Source organism: Leptodactylus fuscus, chromosome 1 (assembly GCF_031893055.1).
Source record: "Leptodactylus fuscus isolate aLepFus1 chromosome 1, aLepFus1.hap2, whole genome shotgun sequence".
NCBI lineage: Eukaryota > Metazoa > Chordata > Amphibia > Anura > Leptodactylidae > Leptodactylus > Leptodactylus fuscus.
The window spans coordinates 66144551-66166556 of NC_134265.1; the positions used below are offsets into that span (position 1 = coordinate 66144551).

Consider the following 22006-nt stretch of genomic DNA (forward strand, 5'->3'; position numbering starts at 1 on the left):
CTCTAGAGATAACAAGTACAGAGCAATATACAATGTATAGCTTTGTTCTGCAGTTCATCCCAATTCACTTGAATGAGTGTGAGCTGCACGCCACATAACTAATGAATGTGACGTCATAGGCTTGTGAAATGATCAAAAGCATCTAGAGCACTGCTGACACTTCCGACCTCAAGCACTGGGGTCATCTAGGGGTTAAATAGAAATCAAATACTTAGTTCCTACCGTCCCCCAAGTTCCAAGATCTCCGATTTATTCAGTAGCTTTTGTTCTGTATTCTGCCCTACAAGGGCACCCAGGACATTAACTCTGGCTTTGGCTGGAGAGACCTGATGCAGACAGGTGCAAGAATCTCCAAGTAGTTTCCACAGACACAGAAGGTCAGGACGCTGCTGAACAGCTCTGGAATGAATACAAGGGAAATATGTTTTTACGAGCATTAAAATGTACATTAATTATTATGGTTTTTTTTTTATTATTGTCTCATGGCGGTGATTGATGAACATTTTTGCAATATACTTAGAAAATGGGCTCTAAAATTCTCCCTAGCAATCTTCTACCTGAGCTGCTACAAGAGAAAACCTGTACACGTTTGTACCGCCGCTATGTAGAGTTGTAGGGATATGATCACTTTAAATGGCTGCATCTCCGGTTTTATACCACCTAGAAAAATGGTTCTGGTATCTCATGAAAGCTCTGAAATTCTCGGCTTTCATATATTGCCAAGCTTTAGCTCTAGCTAGAAAATAGTTTTGAATATCACTACTTAAAAACACAGTTGGCAATTCATGCAGTCATGCTGCATATAAAAATTAAATTCCTGAATATGTTTTTAACTAGTGATATTTCAGTGTTGCTTATGACTACCATCTTGGCAGAATTATTGTTCTAGGTGGTATAAAACTGGAGGAAGCAGCCATTTGAAGTGTCCAATCTCCTTTGGCAAAAGCTGCAGTTCTACATACTGCATTGAGTACAAATGTACAGAACAGACTCTTCCTGGTAATGCTTAGAGCCTATCTGTTGAGTACATATTTCTGCAAAGGTGTAATAAGTTTTAGCACGATCATATATAGTTAAAGGGGTTGTCCACATTTTTTTTTACTCATGGCTGAACCTTAGGATTTGATAATTGCGGGGCCGACAGCCAACTCAACACCGCTCAGTTGTTTCTCTGTGACTCTGTTCTGTGTAATATAAAGTGCACAGAGCCAGAATCAGTTGCCTCTGTGCCGTGTGTAGTGGTCGGGCATCGGTACTGCAGCTCATCAACTATTAACTTAAATGGGAGCTGAGATGCAATTTTGATACTCTGCCACTATACAGCCACTTGGGCCAACAGGTCCCAGTTGCGTGTACTGTATAGTACACAGACTGCACCGCTAAGCAGCTAATTGGGGTTGGGGTGTTGCTCCCCCACCAGTCAGATATTTATGGCCTACAGTATAAATTTAAAAAAAATCTTAGACACCACTTTAATATATGCCAGATTAAAAACAAAACAAGACAAAAAAAACAACATATAACTTGATGGGATGGAAATAGACTAGACAGACTTTGGTACCAACCTTGTCAAATATTCAAGAGCCTTTTCTATGGAATCCACAGCTCTGGCATCAAGGAAATCGGCAAGGGCACCTTTAGCAAGCATAAGATGACATTCCCCGAGACCTGCAAGATAAATAAAGTTGCACTTCACCATCTTTACAACACAACAGTTACTGAAAAGAAAGGAAACAGTCTATTCATAGAAGCGATCGCGGGTTTTCATCATGTTATCATCTATTCTCCTAATTTATGAGACTACAGAATTTGGTGGTTCATGCAACAACATCTTTAGCCAAAATGAAAATCTGTAACCATGAAAAAAACATATTGTACTAAGTATAATTTTGTGAACCTTGTAAATTTTATGTAAAATTAACCAACAAGGCCCCAAAGCACAGCAGTGTTATAACAGCTACCTGACTCAGCAGCTATAGTAATTAGAGATGAGCGAACAGTGTTCTATCGAACTCATGTTCGATCGGATATTAGGCTGTTCGGCATGTTCGAATCGAATCGAACACCGCGTGGTAAAGTGCGCCATTACTCGATTCCCCTCCCACCTTCCCTGGCGCCTTTTTTGCTCCAATAACAGCGCAGGGTAGGTGGGACAGGAACTACGACACCGGTGACGTTGAAAAAAGTAGGCAAAACCCATTGGCTGCCGAAAACATGTGACCTCTAATTTAAAAGAACAGCGCCGCCCAGCTTCGCGTCATTCTGAGCTTGCAATTCACCGAGGACGGAGGTTTCCGTCCAGCTAGCTAGGGCTTAGATTCTGGGTAGGCAGGGACAGGCTAGGATAGGAAGGAGAAGACAACCAACAGCTCTTGTAAGAGCTAAATTCCAGGGAGAAGCTTGTCAGTGTAACGTGGCACTGACGGGCTCAATCGCCGCAACCCAGCTTTCCCAGGATCCTGAATGGAATACACTGTCAGTGTATTCCCGTATACCCGATATATACCCCGATACCCGTTCCAACGGTGTGCCCCCCCACCTTCACCCCAGAAATACCCTGCAAGTCCCCTAGCAATAGAATTGGGGCTATATACACCCACAATTTTTACTACTGGTATACAGTGCCATTGTCTGACTGGGAATTCAAAGAATATATTGGGAATACAAATACCCTCATTTCTTGCTACTGCCATATAGTGCCAGTTTCTGACTGGTAATTCAAAGAATATATTGGGGTTACGTGCACCCACAATTTTTACTACTGGTATACAGTGCCATTGTCTGACTGGGAATTCAAAGAATATATTGGGAATACAAATACCCTCATTTCTTGCTACTGCCATATAGTGCCAGTGTCTGACTGGGAATTCAAAGAATATATTGGGGTTACGTGCACCCACAATTTTTACTACTGGTATACAGTGCCATTGTCTGACTGGGAATTCAAAGAGTATATTGGGAATACAAATACCCTCATTTCTTGCTACTGCCATATAGTGCCAGTTTCTGACTGGGAATTCAAAGAATATATTGGGGTTACGTGCACCCACAATTTTTACTACTGGTATACAGTGCCATTGTCTGACTGGGAATTCAAAGAATATATTGGGGTTATAAATACCCTCATTTCTTGCTACTGCCATATAGTGCCAGTTTCTGACTGGTAATTCAAAGAATATATTGGGGTTACGTGCACCCACAATTTTTACTACTGGTATACAGTGCCATTGTCTGACTGGGAATTCAAAGAGTATATTGGGAATACAAATACCCTCATTTCTTGCTACTGCCATATAGTGCCAGTTTCTGACTGGGAATTCAAAGAATATATTGGGGTTACGTGCACCCACAATTTTTACTACTGGTATACAGTGCCATTGTCTGACTGGGAATTCAAAGAATATATTGGGGTTATAAATACCCTCATTTCTTGCTACTGCCATATAGTGCCAGTTTCTGACTGGTAATTCAAAGAATATATTGGGGTTACGTGCACCCACAATTTTTACTACTGGTATACAGTGCCATTGTCTGACTGGGAATTCAAAGAGTATATTGGGAATACAAATACCCTCATTTCTTGCTACTGCCATATAGTGCCAGTTTCTGACTGGTAATTCAAAGAATACATTGGGGTTACGTGCACCCACAATTTTTACTACTGGTATACAGTGCCATTGTCTGACTGGGAATTCAAAGAGTATATTGGGAATACAAATACCCTCATTTCTTGCTACTGCCATATAGTGCCAGTTTCTGACTGGGAATTCAAAGAATATATTGGGGTTACGTGCACCCACAATTTTTACTACTGGTATACAGTGCCATTGTCTGACTGGGAATTCAAAGAATATATTGGGAATACAAATACCCTCATTTCTTGCTACTGCCATATAGTGCCAGTGTCTGACTGGTAATTCAAAGAATATATTGGGGTTACGTGCACCCACAATTTTTACTACTGGTATACAGTGCCATTGTCTGACTGGGAATTCAAAGAGTATATTGGGAATACAAATACCCTCATTTCTTGCTACTGCCATATAGTGCCAGTTTCTGACTGGTAATTCAAAGAATATATTGGGGTTACGTGCACCCACAATTTTTACTACTGGTATACAGTGCCATTGTCTGACTGGGAATTCAAAGAGTATATTGGGAATACAAATACCCTCATTTCTTGCTACTGCCATATAGTGCCAGTTTCTGACTGGTAATTCAAAGAATATATTGGGGTTACGTGCACCCACAATTTTTACTACTGGTATACAGTGCCATTGTCTGACTGGGAATTCAAAGAGTATATTGGGAATACAAATACCCTCATTTCTTGCTACTGCCATATAGTGCCAGTTTCTGACTGGGAATTCAAAGAATATATTGGGGTTACGTGCACCCACAATTTTTACTACTGGTATACAGTGCCATTGTCTGACTGGGAATTCAAAGAGTATATTGGGAATACAAATACCCTCATTTCTTGCTACTGCCATATAGTGCCAGTTTCTGACTGGTAATTCAAAGAATATATTGGGGTTACGTGCACCCACAATTTTTACTACTGGTATACAGTGCCATTGTCTGACTGGGAATTCAAAGAGTATATTGGGAATACAAATACCCTCATTTCTTGCTACTGCCATATAGTGCCAGTTTCTGACTGGGAATTCAAAGAATATATTGGGGTTACGTGCACCCACAATTTTTACTACTGGTATACAGTGCCATTGTCTGACTGGGAATTCAAAGAGTATATTGGGAATACAAATACCCTCATTTCTTGCTACTGCCATATAGTGCCAGTTTCTGACTGGTAATTCAAAGAATATATTGGGGTTACGTGCACCCACAATTTTTACTACTGGTATACAGTGCCATTGTCTGACTGGGAATTCAAAGAGTATATTGGGAATACAAATACCCTCATTTCTTGCTACTGCCATATAGTGCCAGTTTCTGACTGGGAATTCAAAGAATATATTGGGGTTACGTGCACCCACAATTTTTACTACTGGTATACAGTGCCATTGTCTGACTGGGAATTCAAAGAATATATTGGGGTTATAAATACCCTCATTTCTTGCTACTGCCATATAGTGCCAGTTTCTGACTGGTAATTCAAAGAATATATTGGGGTTACGTGCACCCACAATTTTTACTACTGGTATACAGTGCCATTGTCTGACTGGGAATTCAAAGAGTATATTGGGAATACAAATACCCTCATTTCTTGCTACTGCCATATAGTGCCAGTTTCTGACTGGGAATTCAAAGAATATATTGGGGTTACGTGCACCCACAATTTTTACTACTGGTATACAGTGCCATTGTCTGACTGGGAATTCAAAGAATATATTGGGGTTACGTGCACCCACAATTTTTACTACTGGTATACAGTGCCAATTTCTAACTAGGAATTCAAAATGCGCAAGGCTCCCGGAAAGGGACGTGGACGAGGCCGTGGGCGAGGTCGGGGGAATGGTTCTGGGGAGCAAGGTAGCAGTGAAGCCACAGGGCGTCCCGTGCCTACTCCTGTGGGGCAGCAAGCATTGCGCCACTCCACAGTGCCAGGGTTGCTTGCCACATTAACTAAACTGCAGGGTACAAACCTTAGTAGGCCCGAGAACCAGGAACAGGTCTTGCAATGGCTGTCAGAGAACGCTTACAGCACATTGTCCAGCAGCCAGTCAGACTCTGCCTCCTCTCCTCCTATTACCCAACAGTCTTGTCTTCCTTCCTCCCAAAATTCCGAAGCTTTACAGAACAATAACCCAAACTGTCCCTGCTCCCCAGAGCTGTTCTCCGCTCCTTTCATTGTCCCTCAACCTGCCTCTCCACGTCACGATTCCACGAACCTAACAGAGGAGCATCTGTGTCCAGATGCTCAAACACTAGAGTCTCCTCCATCTCCGTTCGATTTGGTGGTGGATGACCAGCAACCCACCCTCATCGACGATGATGTGACGCAGTTGCCGTCAGGGCATCCAGTTGACCGGCGCATTGTGCGGGAGGAGGAGATGAGACAGGAGTTGGAAGAGGAAGTGGTGGATGATGAGGACACTGACCCGACCTGGACAGGGGGGATGTCAAGCGGGGAAAGTAGTGTGGATGTTGAGGCAGGTGCAGCACCAAAAAGGGTAGCTAGAGGCAGAGGCAGAGGTCAGCAGCTTAGGCGAAGCCAGGCCACACCCGGAATCTCCCAAGATGTTCCAGTTCGTACCCAGCCCCGAAAAACTCCCACCTCGAGGGCACGTTTCTCGAAGGTGTGGAGTTTTTTCAAGGAATGCGCCGAGGACAGATATAGTGTTGTCTGCACAATTTGCCTCTCGAAATTGATTAGGGGCTCTGAGAAGAGCAACCTGTCCACCACTTCAATGCGCCGTCATTTGGAATCCAAGCACTGGAATCAGTGGCAGGCAGCAACGGCAGGACAAAGGCCGCCTGCCGTTCACGCCACTGCCACTGCCTCTGCCTCTGCCTCTGCCACTGCCACTGCTGACTGTGCTGGCGATGCACTCCAGAGGACGAGCCAGGACACCACTTCATCTGCCTCCGCCACTTTGTTGACTTCTACCTCATCCTCCCCTGGTCCTGTCTTATCTCCTTCTCCTGCACCATCAAAGGCACCATCAGGCGTTTCTTTACAACAACCCACCATCTCTCAGACATTGGAGCGGCGGCAGAAATACACTGCTAACCACCCACACGCGCAAGCCTTGAACGCCAACATCGCTAAACTGCTGGCCCAGGAGATGTTGGCGTTCCGGCTTGTTGAAACTCCCGCCTTCCTGGACCTGATGGCAACTGCGGCACCTCGCTATGCCGTCCCTAGCCGTCACTACTTCTCCCGGTGTGCCGTCCCCGCCTTGCACCAGCACGTGTCACTCAACATCAGGCGGGCCCTTAGTTCCGCGCTTTGCACAAAGGTCCACTTGACCACCGACGCGTGGACAAGTGCATGCGGACAGGGACGCTACATTTCACTGACGGCACACTGGGTGAATGTAGTTGAGGCTGGGACTGCTTCCCAAACTGGCCCGGTGTACCTCGTCTCCCCGCCTAACATTCCTGGCAGGGACACGAGAAGAACACCCCCCTCCTCCTCCTCCTCTACCGCCTCCTCCTCCGCCACCGCCTCCTCCTCCGCCACCGCCTCCTCCTCCGCTGTTAGATTGACCCCAGCTACGAGTTGGAAACGTTGCAGCACTGGCGTTGGTAGACGTCAGCAGGCTGTGCTGAAGCTGATCAGCTTGGGGGACAGACAGCACACTGCCTCCGAGGTGAGGGATGCCCTCCTCGATGAGACGGCAATATGGTTTGAGCCGCTGCACCTGGGCCCAGGCATGGTCGTTTGTGATAACGGCCGGAACCTGGTAGCAGCTCTGGAGCTTGCCGGACTCCAACATGTTCCATGCCTGGCCCACGTCTTCAACCTAGTGGTGCAACGTTTCCTAAAGAGCTACCCCAATGTTCCAGAGCTACTGGTGAAAGTGCGGCGCATGTGCGCCCACTTTCGCAAGTCGACAGTAGCCGCTGCTAGCTTAAAATCTCTCCAGCAACGCCTGCATGTGCCACAACACCGGCTTTTGTGCGACGTCCCCACACGCTGGAACTCAACGTTTCAGATGTTGAATAGAGTGGTTGAGCAGCAGAGACCTTTGATGGAATACCAGCTACAAAACCCTAGGGTGCCACAAAGTCAGCTGCCTCAGTTTCACATCCATGAGTGGCCATGGATGAGAGACCTTTGTGACATCCTACGGGTCTTTGAGGAGTCCACAAGGAGGGTGAGCTCTGAGGATGCGATGGTGAGCCTTACAATCCCGCTCTTGTGTGTTCTGAGAGAATCCCTGATTGACATCAGGGATAACTCAGATCACACAGAGGAGTTAGGGATAGCATCCGATCCGTCACAGCTGGAGAGTAGGTCCACACATCTGTCCGCTTCACTGCGTTTAATGGAGGAGGAGGAGGAGGAGGAGGAGGAAGAAGAGTTGTCCGATGATGTGATGGTGATACAGGAGGCTTCCGGGCAACTTCGAATCGTCCCATTGTTGCAGCGCGGATGGGTAGACATGGAGGATGAGGAGGAAATGGAGATTGAACTTTCCGGTGGGGCCAGAGGAGTCATGCCAACTAACACTGTGGCAGACATGGCTGAGTTCATGTTGGGGTGCTTTACAACCGACAAGCGTATTGTCAAAATCATGGAGGACAACCAGTACTGGATCTTTGCTATCCTTGACCCCCGGTATAAAAACAACATCTCGTCTTTTATTCCGGTAGAGGGGAGGGCCAATCGCATCAATGCTTGCCACAGGCAATTGGTGCAGAATATGATGGAGATGTTTCCAGCATGTGACGTTGGCGGCAGGGAGGGCAGTTCCTCCAGTAGGCAACCAAGTTCTCACCGGTCCACACAAACGAGGGGCACACTGTCTAAGGTCTGGGACACCTTGATGGCACCCCCTCGCCAAAGTGCCGCCACGGAGGGTCCTAGTGTCACCAGGCGTGAGAAGTATAGGCGCATGTTGCGGGAATACCTTTCCGACCACAGCCCTGTCCTCTCCGACCCCTCTGCGCCCTACACGTATTGGGTGTCGAAGTTGGACCTGTGGCTTGAACTTGCCCTATATGCCTTGGAGGTGCTGTCCTGTCCTGCCGCCAGCGTCCTATCTGAGAGGGTGTTCAGTGCAGCCGGTGGCATCATCACTGACAAGCGCACCCGTCTGTCAGCTGAGAGTGCCGACCGGCTCACTTTGATAAAAATGAACCACCACTGGATAGAGCCTTCATTTTTGTGCCCACCTGTGTAAAGCACCCCAACATGAAACTCCATGTCTGTACTCAACCTCTCCAATTCCTCCGCATCCTCATACTCATCCACCATAAGCGTTGCACAATTCTGCTAATACTAGGCTCCCTCCAACATGATTTCCCCCAACTCTGCTGGTTAGAGGCTCCCTCCACCCTGATTTCCACCAACTCTGCTGGTTAGAGGCTCCCTCCACCCTGCTTTCCCACAACTCTGCTGGTTAGAGGCTCCTTCCACCATGAATTTGCCCAAACTGGGCTGTTTAGAGGCTCCCTCCACCATGAATTGGTCCAAAATGGGTTTTTTAGAGGCTCCCTCCACCATGAATTGGTCCAAACTGGGCTGGTTAGAGGCTCCCTCCACCATGAATTGGTCCAAACTGGGCTGGTTAGAGGCTCCCTCCACCATGAATTGGTCCAAACTGGGGTGGTTAGAGGCTCCCTCCACCATTAATTGGTCCAAACTGGGCAGGTTAGAGGCTCCCTCCACCATTAATTGGTCCAAACTGGGCTGGTTAGAGGCTCCCTCCACAATTAATTGGTCCAAACTGGGCTAATTAGAGGCTCCCTCCACCATGAATTGGTCCAAACTGGGTTTTTTAGAGGCTCCCTCCACCATGAATTTGCCCAAACTGGGCTGTTTAGAGGCTCCCTCCACCATGAATTGGTCCAAACTGGGCTGGTTAGAGGCTCCCTCCACCATGAATTTGCCCAAACTGGGCTGTTTAGAGGCTCCCTCCACCATGAATTTGCCCAAACTGGGCTGGTTAGAGGCTCCCTCCACCATGAATTGGTCCAAACGGGTTTTTAGAGGCTCCCTTCACCATGAATTGGTCCAAACTTGGCTGTTTAGAGGCTCCCTCCACCATGAATTGGTCCAAACTGGGGTGGTTAGAGGCTCCCTCCACCATGAATTTGCCCAAACTGGGCTGTTTAGAGGCTCCCTCCACCATGAATTTGCCCAAACTGGGCTGGTTAGAGGCTCCCTCCACCATGAATTGGTCCAAACTGGGCTGGTTAGAGGCTCCCTCCACCATGAATTTGCCCAAACTGGGCTGTTTAGAGGCTCCCTCCACCATGAATTTGCCCAAACTGGGCTGGTTAGAGGCTCCCTCCACCATGAATTGGTCCAAACGGGTTTTTAGAGGCTCCCTTCACCATGAATTGGTCCAAACTTGGCTGTTTAGAGGCTCCCTCCACCATGAATTGGTCCAAACTGGGGTGGTTAGAGGCTCCCTCCACCATGAATTTGCCCAAACTGGGCTGTTTAGAGGCTCCCTCCACCATGAATTGGTCCAAACTGGGTTTTTTAGAGGCTCCCTCCACCATGAATTGGTCCAAACTGGGCTGGTTAGAGGCTCCCTCCACCATGAATTGGTCCAAACTGGGCTGGTTAGAGGCTCCCTCCACCATGAATTGGTCCAAACTGGGCTGGTTAGAGGCTCCCTCCACCATGAATTGGTCCAAACTGGGCTGGTTAGAGGCTCCCTCCACCATGAATTTCCCAAAACTTGGCTGTTTAGAGGCTCCCTCCACCATTAATTGGTCCAAACTGGGCTGGTTAGAGGCTCCCTCCACCATGAATTTGCCCAAACTGGGCTGTTTAGAGGCTCCCTCCACCATGAATTTGCCCAAACTGGGCTGGTTAGAGGCTCCCTCCACCATGAATTGGTCCAAACTGGGGTTTTTAGAGGCTCCCTCCACCATGAATTGGTCCAAACGGGTTTTTAGAGGCTCCCTTCACCATGAATTGGTCCAAACTTGGCTGTTTAGAGGCTCCCTCCACCATGAATTGGTCCAAACTGGGGTGGTTAGAGGCTCCCTCCACCATGAATTTGCCCAAACTGGGCTGTTTAGAGGCTCCCTCCACCATGAATTGGTCCAAACTGGGTTTTTTAGAGGCTCCCTCCACCATGAATTGGTCCAAACTGGGCTGGTTAGAGGCTCCCTCCACCATGAATTGGTCCAAACTGGGCTGGTTAGAGGCTCCCTCCACCATGAATTGGTCCAAACTGGGCTGGTTAGAGGCTCCCTCCACCATGAATTGGTCCAAACTGGGCTGGTTAGAGGCTCCCTCCACCATGAATTTCCCAAAACTTGGCTGTTTAGAGGCTCCCTCCACCATTAATTGGTCCAAACTGGGCTGGTTAGAGGCTCCCTCCACCATGAATTTGCCCAAACTGGGCTGTTTAGAGGCTCCCTCCACCATGAATTTGCCCAAACTGGGCTGGTTAGAGGCTCCCTCCACCATGAATTGGTCCAAACTGGGGTTTTTAGAGGCTCCCTCCACCATGAATTGGTCCAAACTTGGCTGTTTAGAGGCTCCCTCCACCATGAATTGGTCCAAACTGGGGTGGTTAGAGGCTCCCTCCACCATTAATTGGTCCAAACTGGGCTGGTTAGAGGCTCCCTCCACAATTAATTGGTCCAAACTGGGCTAATTAGAGGCTCCCTCCACCATGAATTGGTCCAAACTGGGTTTTTTAGAGGCTCCCTCCACCATGAATTTGCCCAAACTGGGCTGTTTAGAGGCTCCCTCCACCATGAATTGGTCCAAACTGGGCTGGTTAGAGGCTCCCTCCACCATGAATTTCCCAAAACTTGGCTGTTTAGAGGCTCCCTCCACCATTAATTGGTCCAAACTGGGCTGGTTAGAGGCTCCCTCCACCATGAATTGGTCCAAACTGGGCTGGTTAGAGGCTCCCTCCACCATGAATTTCCCAAAACTTGGCTGTTTAGAGGCTCCCTCCACCATTAATTGGTCCAAACTGGGCTGGTTAGAGGCTCCCTCCACCATGAATTTGCCCAAACTGGGCTGTTTAGAGGCTCCCTCCACCATGAATTGGTCCAAACTGGGCTGGTTAGAGGCTCCCTCCACCATGAATTGGTCCAAACTGGGCTGGTTAGAGGCTCCCTCCACCATGAATTTCCCAAAACTTGGCTGTTTAGAGGCTCCCTCCACCATTAATTGGTCCAAACTGGGCTGGTTAGAGGCTCCCTCCACCATGAATTTGCCCAAACTGGGCTGTTTAGAGGCTCCCTCCACCATGAATTTGCCCAAACTGGGCTGGTTAGAGGCTCCCTCCACCATGAATTGGTCCAAACTGGGGTTTTTAGAGGCTCCCTCCACCATGAATTGGTCCAAACTTGGCTGTTTAGAGGCTCCCTCCACCATGAATTGGTCCAAACTGGGGTGGTTAGAGGCTCCCTCCACCATTAATTGGTCCAAACTGGGCTGGTTAGAGGCTCCCTCCACCATGAATTTCCCAAAACTTGGCTGTTTAGAGGCTCCCTCCACCATTAATTGGTCCAAACTGGGCTGGTTAGAGGCTCCCTCCACCATGAATTTGCCCAAACTGGGCTGTTTAGAGGCTCCCTCCACCATGAATTTGCCCAAACTGGGCTGGTTAGAGGCTCCCTCCACCATGAATTGGTCCAAACTGGGCTGGTTAGAGGCTCCCTCCACCATGAATTTGCCCAAACTGGGCTGTTTAGAGGCTCCCTCCACCATGAATTTGCCCAAACTGGGCTGGTTAGAGGCTCCCTCCACCATGAATTGGTCCAAACGGGTTTTTAGAGGCTCCCTTCACCATGAATTGGTCCAAACTTGGCTGTTTAGAGGCTCCCTCCACCATGAATTGGTCCAAACTGGGGTGGTTAGAGGCTCCCTCCACCATGAATTTGCCCAAACTGGGCTGTTTAGAGGCTCCCTCCACCATGAATTGGTCCAAACTGGGTTTTTTAGAGGCTCCCTCCACCATGAATTGGTCCAAACTGGGCTGGTTAGAGGCTCCCTCCACCATGAATTGGTCCAAACTGGGGTGGTTAGAGGCTCCCTCCACCATTAATTGGTCCAAACTGGGCTGGTTAGAGGCTCCCTCCACCATTAATTGGTCCAAACTGGGCTGGTTAGAGGCTCCCTCCACCATGAATTTGCCCAAACTGGGCTGGTTAGAGGCTCCCTCCACCATGAATTGGTCCAAACTGGGGTTTTTAGAGGCTCCCTCCACCATGAATTGGTCCAAACTGGGGTTTTTAGAGTCTCCCTCCACCATGAATTGGTCCAAACTGGGGTTTTTAGAGGCTCCCTCCACCATGAATTTGCCCAAACTCTGCTGGTTAGAGGCTCAATCCACCCTGATTTTCAAAACAAATGTTGGTGCCAACCTCAACTTACTACAAGGGCCAAATTCACTGCTGGTGACAAGCTCTCCTCACTGCAAGTGCCAAATACACATGTTTCAAGGTGTTTTCCTACTGTCAGAGAGGTGGTATTGAGTGTGTAAAGTGTGTAGTTGTTAGGCTGTGATGTTGGGGTAATAGAGGGTCTTTGGTGTGTTAGATGCCCCCAGACATGCTTCCCCTGCTGTCCCAGTGTCATTCCAGAGGTGTTGGCATCATTTCCTGGGGTGTCATAGTGGACTTGGTGACCCTCCAGACACGGATTTGGGTTTCCCCCTTAACGAGTATCTGTTCCCCATAGACTATAATGGGGTTCGAAACCCGTTCGAACACACGAACATTGAGCGGCTGTTCGAATCGAATTTCGAACCTCGAACATTTTAGTGTTCGCTCATCTCTAATAGTAATCAGAGTTATCTGCATAGAAAGTGGAGAAGGAAACAGATTGCTTTTAGGAGATATATTACAGAGTTTGTTATTTCCACCTGTACGATTCATTTATGTTATATAACTGGAGGTATTCTCTACAGTCAGTTTTATGCTGCTTCCGTTATGTCACTGCCTGTTTCTACTTCCGGACCAAGCTGGACATACAGGGAATGGAGCACAGCCAATGGGAGCTTCTTTTATTTTTTAACCCATTCTGGGTTAAACCCATTTGGTAAAAGTTTTATGCTGCTATAACTTTGTGTCTTGTATTGGTCTGGTTACGTGACCTTCAGAATAACCATGGGGTTCATTTTTGGGAACAATTGCTGGATTAGCTAAATCTTACAAAATGTAAATCCCCCTTCACCGCAAGAAAAATAGGAGTCTTTTGAAACATCTGCGTACCACTGCAAAGTAAACTTCCTATCCTCGGCTCTTTAAAGAGGCCCCTTTAAACGTTTCACACAAAACAGTGTTGTACATTTTACATCGGCTGTGCTTTGTATCGCAGCTCAGCCATATTTATTTGAATGGAAATTAACTGCAAACAGGCCATATGACCGATGAATGTAATGTTATTTGGTCTGTAAAGCAGATGTCAGACTCCTGGGTGTCATCAATTGATAAAGCCAAGCAGATGGTGGCTCAGTGGTTGCAGCGCTGGAGTCCTAGGTTTGAATACAGACAAAAATAACATCTGCAAGGAGTTTGTATGTTCTCACTGTTTTTGCATGGGTTTTCTCTAGTTATGCTTGGTTCCTCCCACACTCCAAAAGACATACTGATAACAAATTTAGATTGTGATCCCTATATGGGATAGAACTGAAAACATACAGTATTTTACTATATAAGTAAGCAAAATAAATACATTGAAATCCTCATAAATAAGAGAACTATATAAAATAAAATCCTGCAAAGGTGTTTTAAAGTTCCGTGAATGATAGTTGTGCAGATGAGGGAAAACTGTCTGATCAGTAGGAGTCCCAGTGGTCAGGAACATGAGCACAGGGGTTCTGAATCCTCCTGTCAAAATGTAGTGGCAGCCATACGTATGTGCGGTCACTTTATTGTTATGGAAAAAAGCAAAGCCAAGGATAGTAATAAGATCTAGCAAGTAAACATCCACCAATCCACCACTAGTTATACTGACTGGCCAAAAAGATGGTCATTCAGTATTACAGTATAATAAAACTTCCAAAACCTGCCATGGTTATTACTTTAAAATAAGTGATTCATGAGACTCCAGAGAATTTTCTCCATACTCTTCAATGACGCTACCTTTCAGTGCTGGCACGTACTCTCCAGACTTCTGTATGATATGCTGGTATTCAGTTACTGCTTCTTTATACGTTCCCAGGATCTGCTTGATCGAGGCGATTTTATATGCACTGTACATTGAATCTGGATTCAGTTCACTGGCTTTCATAAAGGATTTTAAGGCAGTAGAATAGCCACCTCTGCTCAGATATGCTTCGCCTAAACACTCCCAGCAATTGGGGTCCTTGGGATCGGCTCTCAGAGCAGCATGCAAGCTAAATCGTAAAAGGAAAAACCAATAGATCAGAAAGATGATTGGAAACAAATGGATGCATTCACTTCAAAATATTTCAATAAGAATGAAATGCCTGGCTGTAAATGCCATGTGAACAGACCTTTATCAGGAACCCATACCAACTGCCTGAAGTAATGGCACAGTAATTGCTGCCCTGTTAGAGGTCAGGCGCCATTCAGCACAACAGGGCTAAGGAAAGAGCTGTATTTTAGGCATGTGCGACAGCAAGCCTGAAAACCGCTTGCAGAGATCAAGCGTGCCGTGACGTCAGGGAGTAAAAAGAGACCGTGGATGCAGTCAATGGCACCCTGTAGTCTTACTCCATCAAAGCCATTAGGTCTGGGAAATATGAAAGAGATGTAGACATTTGTAAAACCAGGTTTTTCACCTATAATTCAGTAACTTTCAATGGGACTCTGTGCATTAATAACCTTCACTAACAGCAAGCAGAGATCTAAAAGTAATGGAGCATTGAAGCACAAGTTACATTAGAAAGTTCCCATTTTCTTTTATTAATCTTTTTAATCAGGGTTGTAGAGTCAGAGTTGGAATTGTTTGGTCAGGACCAATTTTGGGTGGAGTGGGAAAAAGTTACCGACTTTAGTTTCAAAATAAAATCATTCACTATTTTTATAGGGTTATCCGCTTTATAGCATTAATGGTCTTAGGATAGGTACCTGGGATCCCCATAAATCACTGATACTGAGATTTTGTGGCTCACTCACCATACAAACTGACCCACTGAATAAGGATAGGCCATCAATCATAGAAACCTGATAATCCTTTAAATTATATTATTACATTTTTAATATTGTGAAATTAATTACCGGTAGGTAGTTTGTTACATATTTACTTTCAAGGAATCCAGGCACTAGCTTTATAATAAATTAGAGTAGCTTTAGGGTATATTCATACAGCCGCTACTAATGTCCATTACTGTATTCCATTATAGGATGACAGCACAGACCTTAAACTGTGGCAGACTGATTCTCTGTGTGTGTTCCCATTGTCGCTAATGTAAACAACATGATGGCATGCACAACTTTATCTTCCATTACAAAAGTAAACAAACATGAGGGAAGATAGCTTCTATCATGATGTTTACATTGGTGTCAATGGCAACTGACACAAAATCAGTCTATGACCATTCTCTGTGACAGTTTAATGTCTGTTGCTGTCATACTATGACCAAAGACAGCAATGGACATTAGCAATGGTAGTGTGAACTCCCCCTTACTGCTTCTGAGCGGCCATGACTTGTTCTTTATGAAGAAGCTTGTAAAAATAATAGAGTCAGATTCAGAGATTTGGCCTACCGACTCTACAACCTTGCTTTTAATGGTGGGTAAGCAAAACTAAGTTTCAGTTTTTTCAACGCTGTATTCTAAAGGAGATTTCTTTTCCTCATCCCTAAGGGTCTTGTTTCTTTTTTTGGTGTGACAAATGGGGATATTTGATTATTTAATACTGCGATAGAAAGCTGTAATTTTGTAGGTCTTTACTAAGGAAAAGAAATACAAATAATAACAATTATCATGAAGGGACAGATACTGCAAAAGAAGATAGAACAACAGCAGAACACACTAAAATTGATGGTCGGAGGTAATTGATGGCAGAGATTGGCACAGATTGGAAGAAAACATTATCTAGGGCTTTAGACTGACTTAAAGGGAACCTGTCACCACGGACACGTAGCCTAATCTCTAGCCATGAGATTATAGAGTAGAAAGCAGATTGATATATAATGTTGGGGGAATGGCTGCAGAATAACTTGCCATTTATTGTCTGTTCTTTCTAAGCTTAGAAAGAGTAATTGAGTCCGGTGGGCGGCCCTTATTGTGATTGGCAGCTCTTTATTCATAATCACACAAAGGGCCGCCCACTGGACTCAATTACCCTTTCTAACTTTAGACAGAGTACTTGAGTCTGGTGGGCGGTCCTTACAGTGAGTGACAGCTATCTTTGAATTGACAATCACAGAAAGGGACACCCACTGGACTCAATTACCCTTTCTATGCAGAGAAAGAAAAGAGAATGAATTTTGATAAAATTACTTACCTTCTGAAAGTGCCCCATTCCAGTACTGTAGCTCTGATCCCCACTGCTTGCAATGCCCATTGGGCTGGTAGTAATACTACCCCATTGCAGTCAATTATTGGCCTCAGGAGTCAACCGTACATAAAAACGTAAAGACCCTAACCTGCAAATCCAAAAATATGCTGGACAACCCCTTTAAGCATCTGTCCAACAAACTGTTCATCGTTTCCTAACTAAAATGTTTCTCAAGACAATATTAATCACATTTACAGAGGATGTTGAGAAACAAAATGTGAGCCGTCTACCACACTTACTCAGACACAGCTTTGGAGTGCTGACCAACTCTCAAGTAGAACAGGCCTCGCCTAAGCCACGCCCATTTGGCTGTTCCTGCGCTTGCTCTTTCTGTCACACTTGACAAAATGGCTAAGGCCGTGTCCTACAAAGGAAAGCATATTGTTTTATGAAAATGTAACTGGGAGGGGAACAAAAAACTGAAATACCATTTTTTTTTTTTTTTTAAAGCTTTTAAAAACATGTAGCATAAATAACATCACCCTTATTCTGCATCTCAGTATGATTATGACACCAGATTTATATGTTTTTGCTTTTCTACTTTTGCTAAAAAAAAATAAAAAAATATTTGTTTTTGTGTTGCTTTGTCCTTAGAGCAGTAACTTGTTTTCCATTACTGGAGATGTCTGAGGGTTTGTTTTTGTGGGATGAGTTGCTGCTTTTCTTGGTACGGTTTTTTGATCACTTATTATTTTGAACAAAAAAAAAAAAAAACTATTCTGATATTTTATGCTATGGTATTTACCATGTGGATTAAATTACTGTATGTAAATATAATTTATAATTTGGATGATTACAGATTTGATCATTCCAATTAGGCCTTTTTATTCTTTTTATATTTTTAAACATTTTATTGTCCTTTACATTTTTTCCCACACATATTCCGGCTCATTTGTGTTATACACAGGAACAATTCTGTGTTGCAGTGAATGAGGTTATCATATTACTACCATGGCAGAGAATATATGAGGATAGTGATACCAAAGAAGGTTTTGTAGTCTGCAGGTATTTAGCTGCAGAGGTCCCTAAACGCCTCCGCTTTTCAATAATACCACTCAGAGCTCATTGTGGAATAGGGAAGAAATTTCACAAACTGACTTTTTACACTGGTGACATCCTATGACAGTACCCCATTGGAAGACAGCAAGCTCTTTACAACACCTGTGACAATGGGAACGAATGTAACATCTGAATTCAATGGATAAGATGCACTTGCACTTCAGTATGTAATAATGGGCTAAAGGGTCAGGGGATAATAACACTCCTTAGGGAGTGGGCACCTTTGCAGGCGTGTGGAGACTTACAAGCCATTTTCGCTCCACTGGGGGATTATGGGAAATAAATTGCTCTAAAAGCAATGTTTTGCACATTGCTTTGACTAGTTTTTCAGAACGTTAATATCATGTTTAAGTGTAGCACAGCAAGGAAGCCTTTCCTCTTTTGAAAGCACTGTAGAGACCCTCGATATTACCATGTCATTGAGCTCAACACTTAGATCCACCGCGTGCGCTCCAGATTCTCCATCATTGCCATCCAGGTCAAATGCTTTCTTATAGCAGCCACGAGCCCGGGTCTTGTCCCCAGCTACTTCTCGGTAATAATGGCCCAAGTAACAAAACACTTTTGGCATACAGGGGTCCAGTTTGGCAGCCTGCACATCAGAACCAAAGCAATAAGGAGACAGAAAATTGGAATAGCATTAACAGACAAGTAGAGAGTAAAACATGATAGATGTTTGTGCAATGCATCAGGTTGGACAAGCATTTATACATAAAACATTCACAGAATCTTAGACCTGTAGTAATTCAGATTCGTTGAAGGGGTCATGGCATGGTTTATTCGAAGCATAATATAGGCAAACTCTCTAAAATGTGCAACAATGGTTTTAATTCACATGTGCAATATGACTATATCATACAAACTGGTATATTTTTTTTTTTATATATTTTTTATTATTTACACCAGAAAAGTAAAACCACCAGTCATAAGGATATTGAATATGCATGCTCGGGTAGTTTCAAGAAATATATATTTGTTTCTAACCAAAAGTGCAAAGATCAAGGAACTCCAGTCTTAATAAATCTTTGTTTAATGTATGGATGACATTTGTTTAAAGAGGACCTTTCATGTCCTCGGGTACATGAGGTTTTATATACTGCTAGAAAGTGAACAGTGCACTGAATTCAGCACACTGTCAGCTTTCCCATTATGTACCCCAGGAGTAGAGATATTGGTACATTTACCGATAGTCAGAAGGGCGTTCTTGACAGTCTAGGTGGGAACTCTGCTCCTGACATTAGTGTCCGCAGTTCTGTACTGTCAGAGAAGGCGTTCCTTACTGCCCAGCCATGATGCTGAGCGGTGGGGAACAGCCCCCTTAGTACTAGTCTATGGATGAGCGAGTACTGTCAGGAAGAAGGAAGGGGGGGGGGGGAGTCACACCTCAGCACTACAGACACTAGTGTCAGGAGGGTTGTTCCCAGGTAAACTGTCAGAAACGCCCTTCTGACAGTGAAAAGCTATCAGTAATTGCAGCGACACCTCTTCACCTGGAGCACATAACGGGAAAGCCAACAGTGCGCTGAATTCAGCGCACTGTCGACTTTCTAGCGGTATATAAAACCACATGAAAGGTCCTCTTTAAGTCTTATCCATTATGATGCTACTGAAATTCAGTAGATTTTCTGTCCTCAATTCTGCAGCAAAAAATCCTCAATGAGGACATACCTTTAATGGGTTTTTCCAGGGGTATAAAACTATACTTAATACAGCTAAACAAGGAAGTCCTAAAATAATGTTAAAGTGGTTTTCCCACAAAACAAATTATATGATATAAAGGATAGGGGATAGTTTTTAGATCAGGAGAGGTCTGATCGTTCAGACCCCCACTGAAGAGAAGAGTAGGAGACTTTTGTGCCCCTGTTGTGATTGGTGCAGTGGTTGGGAAGCACAAACACTGCTCCATTCATTTCAGCTATCTCAGGTATTCCCACTGAAAGGCATAGAGCGCTGCGCACACTGGCTGACCACCACTCCCATTTAGTACTGACCAGAACACCAGTGATTTGCAAGTTGTCTCCTATGCTATGGATAAGGGATAATTTGCTTTAGTGGGAAAATCCCTTTAAAAAAATACATTTCTTGGTTGCTGTAGTATTCAAGCTATACATCCATGTTTTCTTCTAGACACTAACCTCCCTACAAAACGTCAGTGAACTTTCCAAAGTTAAACACAATTGGCACTCCTTTTCCATTATACAATGAACAATGAGGACTGTAATGTAGAATTACAACTGGTATTTTGTGAAATGACAAACCATTACAGAAGGGAACTCAGAATCATTAAATTACAAGGCAGACTTGGATGCCGTGATACTGGTTGGTACCATACAGAAATATTACTATGACAAGGAACTGAAATGCCTTTATCTCATCTCTTAGATCTTCTATGATGGCTGTTATATTACAATGTGTAGTAAGCTGCTTCTCAATAAAGAGATTTTGATTATAGCAATCCATCTGCACCCATAACAGGTACTATTGTTTTTCCATTTTATAACGGAAACAATGTCACATTTAGGATATAATAGCGCGTTCAAATGCAGAAAGGGGTGACGTAACCAGACAGCACCAAGTACTAGTACCAGTACATATACTGTTATGATGAAAGACTAGTAATACAACTTTATAAAATCATGGAAATACCTTTAGAAACTGTGTGACTGCCTTCGCTTTATCTCGCTTGGTTTCTTCATTCATAAACCAGTAAGTTAAACCAAGATGGAAATTGTAGGATGCAGTCTCTGGACTTTTCTCAATGGCATGAAGGAAACTGAAATAAAAAAATATATATATATCATTTTGTGTGTTTTTTTTTGTTTTTGTTTTTAAAGCAAAACTCTTTACGCAGATTTTCACATAAACAAAAAGGGAGGAGGAAAAAAGACCTCAAGATCACCAGTCCTATATATATATATATATACATACCGTATTTTTCGGACTATAAGACGCACTTTTTTTCCCCCAAATTTGGGGGGAAAAGAAGGGTGCGTCTTATAGTCTGAATGTGGCGCCTGGCATCCGCTGTACTAGAGAGGCGGATGTCGGCAAGGGATAGACGCCGGGGCCTGAGACATCGCTGCGCTCCTCTGCCCTGCTCTGCCCTGCATGAAGCCAGCAGCGGGAGGAGTGATGCTATTCCGCTCCTCCGTCCCCCCGCCGCTGGCTTCATGCAGGGCAGAGGAGCGCAGCGATGTCTCAGGCCCGGCACCTGTGCCAGCGTCTATCCCTCCCCGGCATCGGTGGCCCCTTCTCCCCCGGGGCCGGTCCCCACCGGCCCCGTACCTGTGAAGTTGCAGGCCGGCTCCTGCGCGGCGATATCGCAGGAGCCGACCTGTTCGGGTGACAGCCGGGAGCCTAATGAGGCTCCCAGGCCTGTCACTGCTATATTAGTATTGCGGCTGGTCTCTATGACCAGCCGTAATACTAATAGACAGAATGTCCCATAGACGGCAATACAGTTGTATTGCCATCTATGGGACTTGCAATCAAGTGACCGCAGGTTCAAGCCCCCGGGGGGGAATAAAATAGTAAAAAAAAAAAAAAAAAAAAAAAAAAAAAAAGCTTTAAAAATATAAATAAAAGTTCTAAATCACCTCCTGTCCCTAGAAAATATATATATATATATATATATATATATATATATATATATATATATATATATATATATATATATATATATATATATATATCATAAACCACCAGGTTTTTTTTCAATACAAGGTGATCTAAGCAATAGATATTCCCCAAAATGGTATAACTAAAAAGTACAGCTGGCCCCGCAACACTCTATACGTCCCCGTACAGCTGCAGGGTCACCTGTCAATGTGGCCTTGCAGCTGTTGCAAAACTACAACT

General features: G+C 44.8%; 1 protein-coding gene across 2 annotated transcripts in view; it reads right to left on the reverse strand.

Moving 5' to 3' along the window:
• SKIC3 (SKI3 subunit of superkiller complex) overlaps positions 1-22006 on the reverse strand; it is a 105657-nt gene that overhangs the window by 58545 nt on the left and 25106 nt on the right. For both annotated transcript variants that reach the window (XM_075271561.1, XM_075271571.1), the window contains exons 14-19: positions 20795-20921; positions 18561-18740; positions 17329-17453; positions 14704-14957; positions 1566-1668; positions 223-399 (exon numbers count right to left, since the gene is read on the reverse strand). In XM_075271561.1, the coding sequence (XP_075127662.1) occupies positions 223-399; positions 1566-1668; positions 14704-14957; positions 17329-17453; positions 18561-18740; positions 20795-20921 (966 nt within the window). The remainder of the gene's footprint in view (positions 1-222; positions 400-1565; positions 1669-14703; positions 14958-17328; positions 17454-18560; positions 18741-20794; positions 20922-22006) is intronic.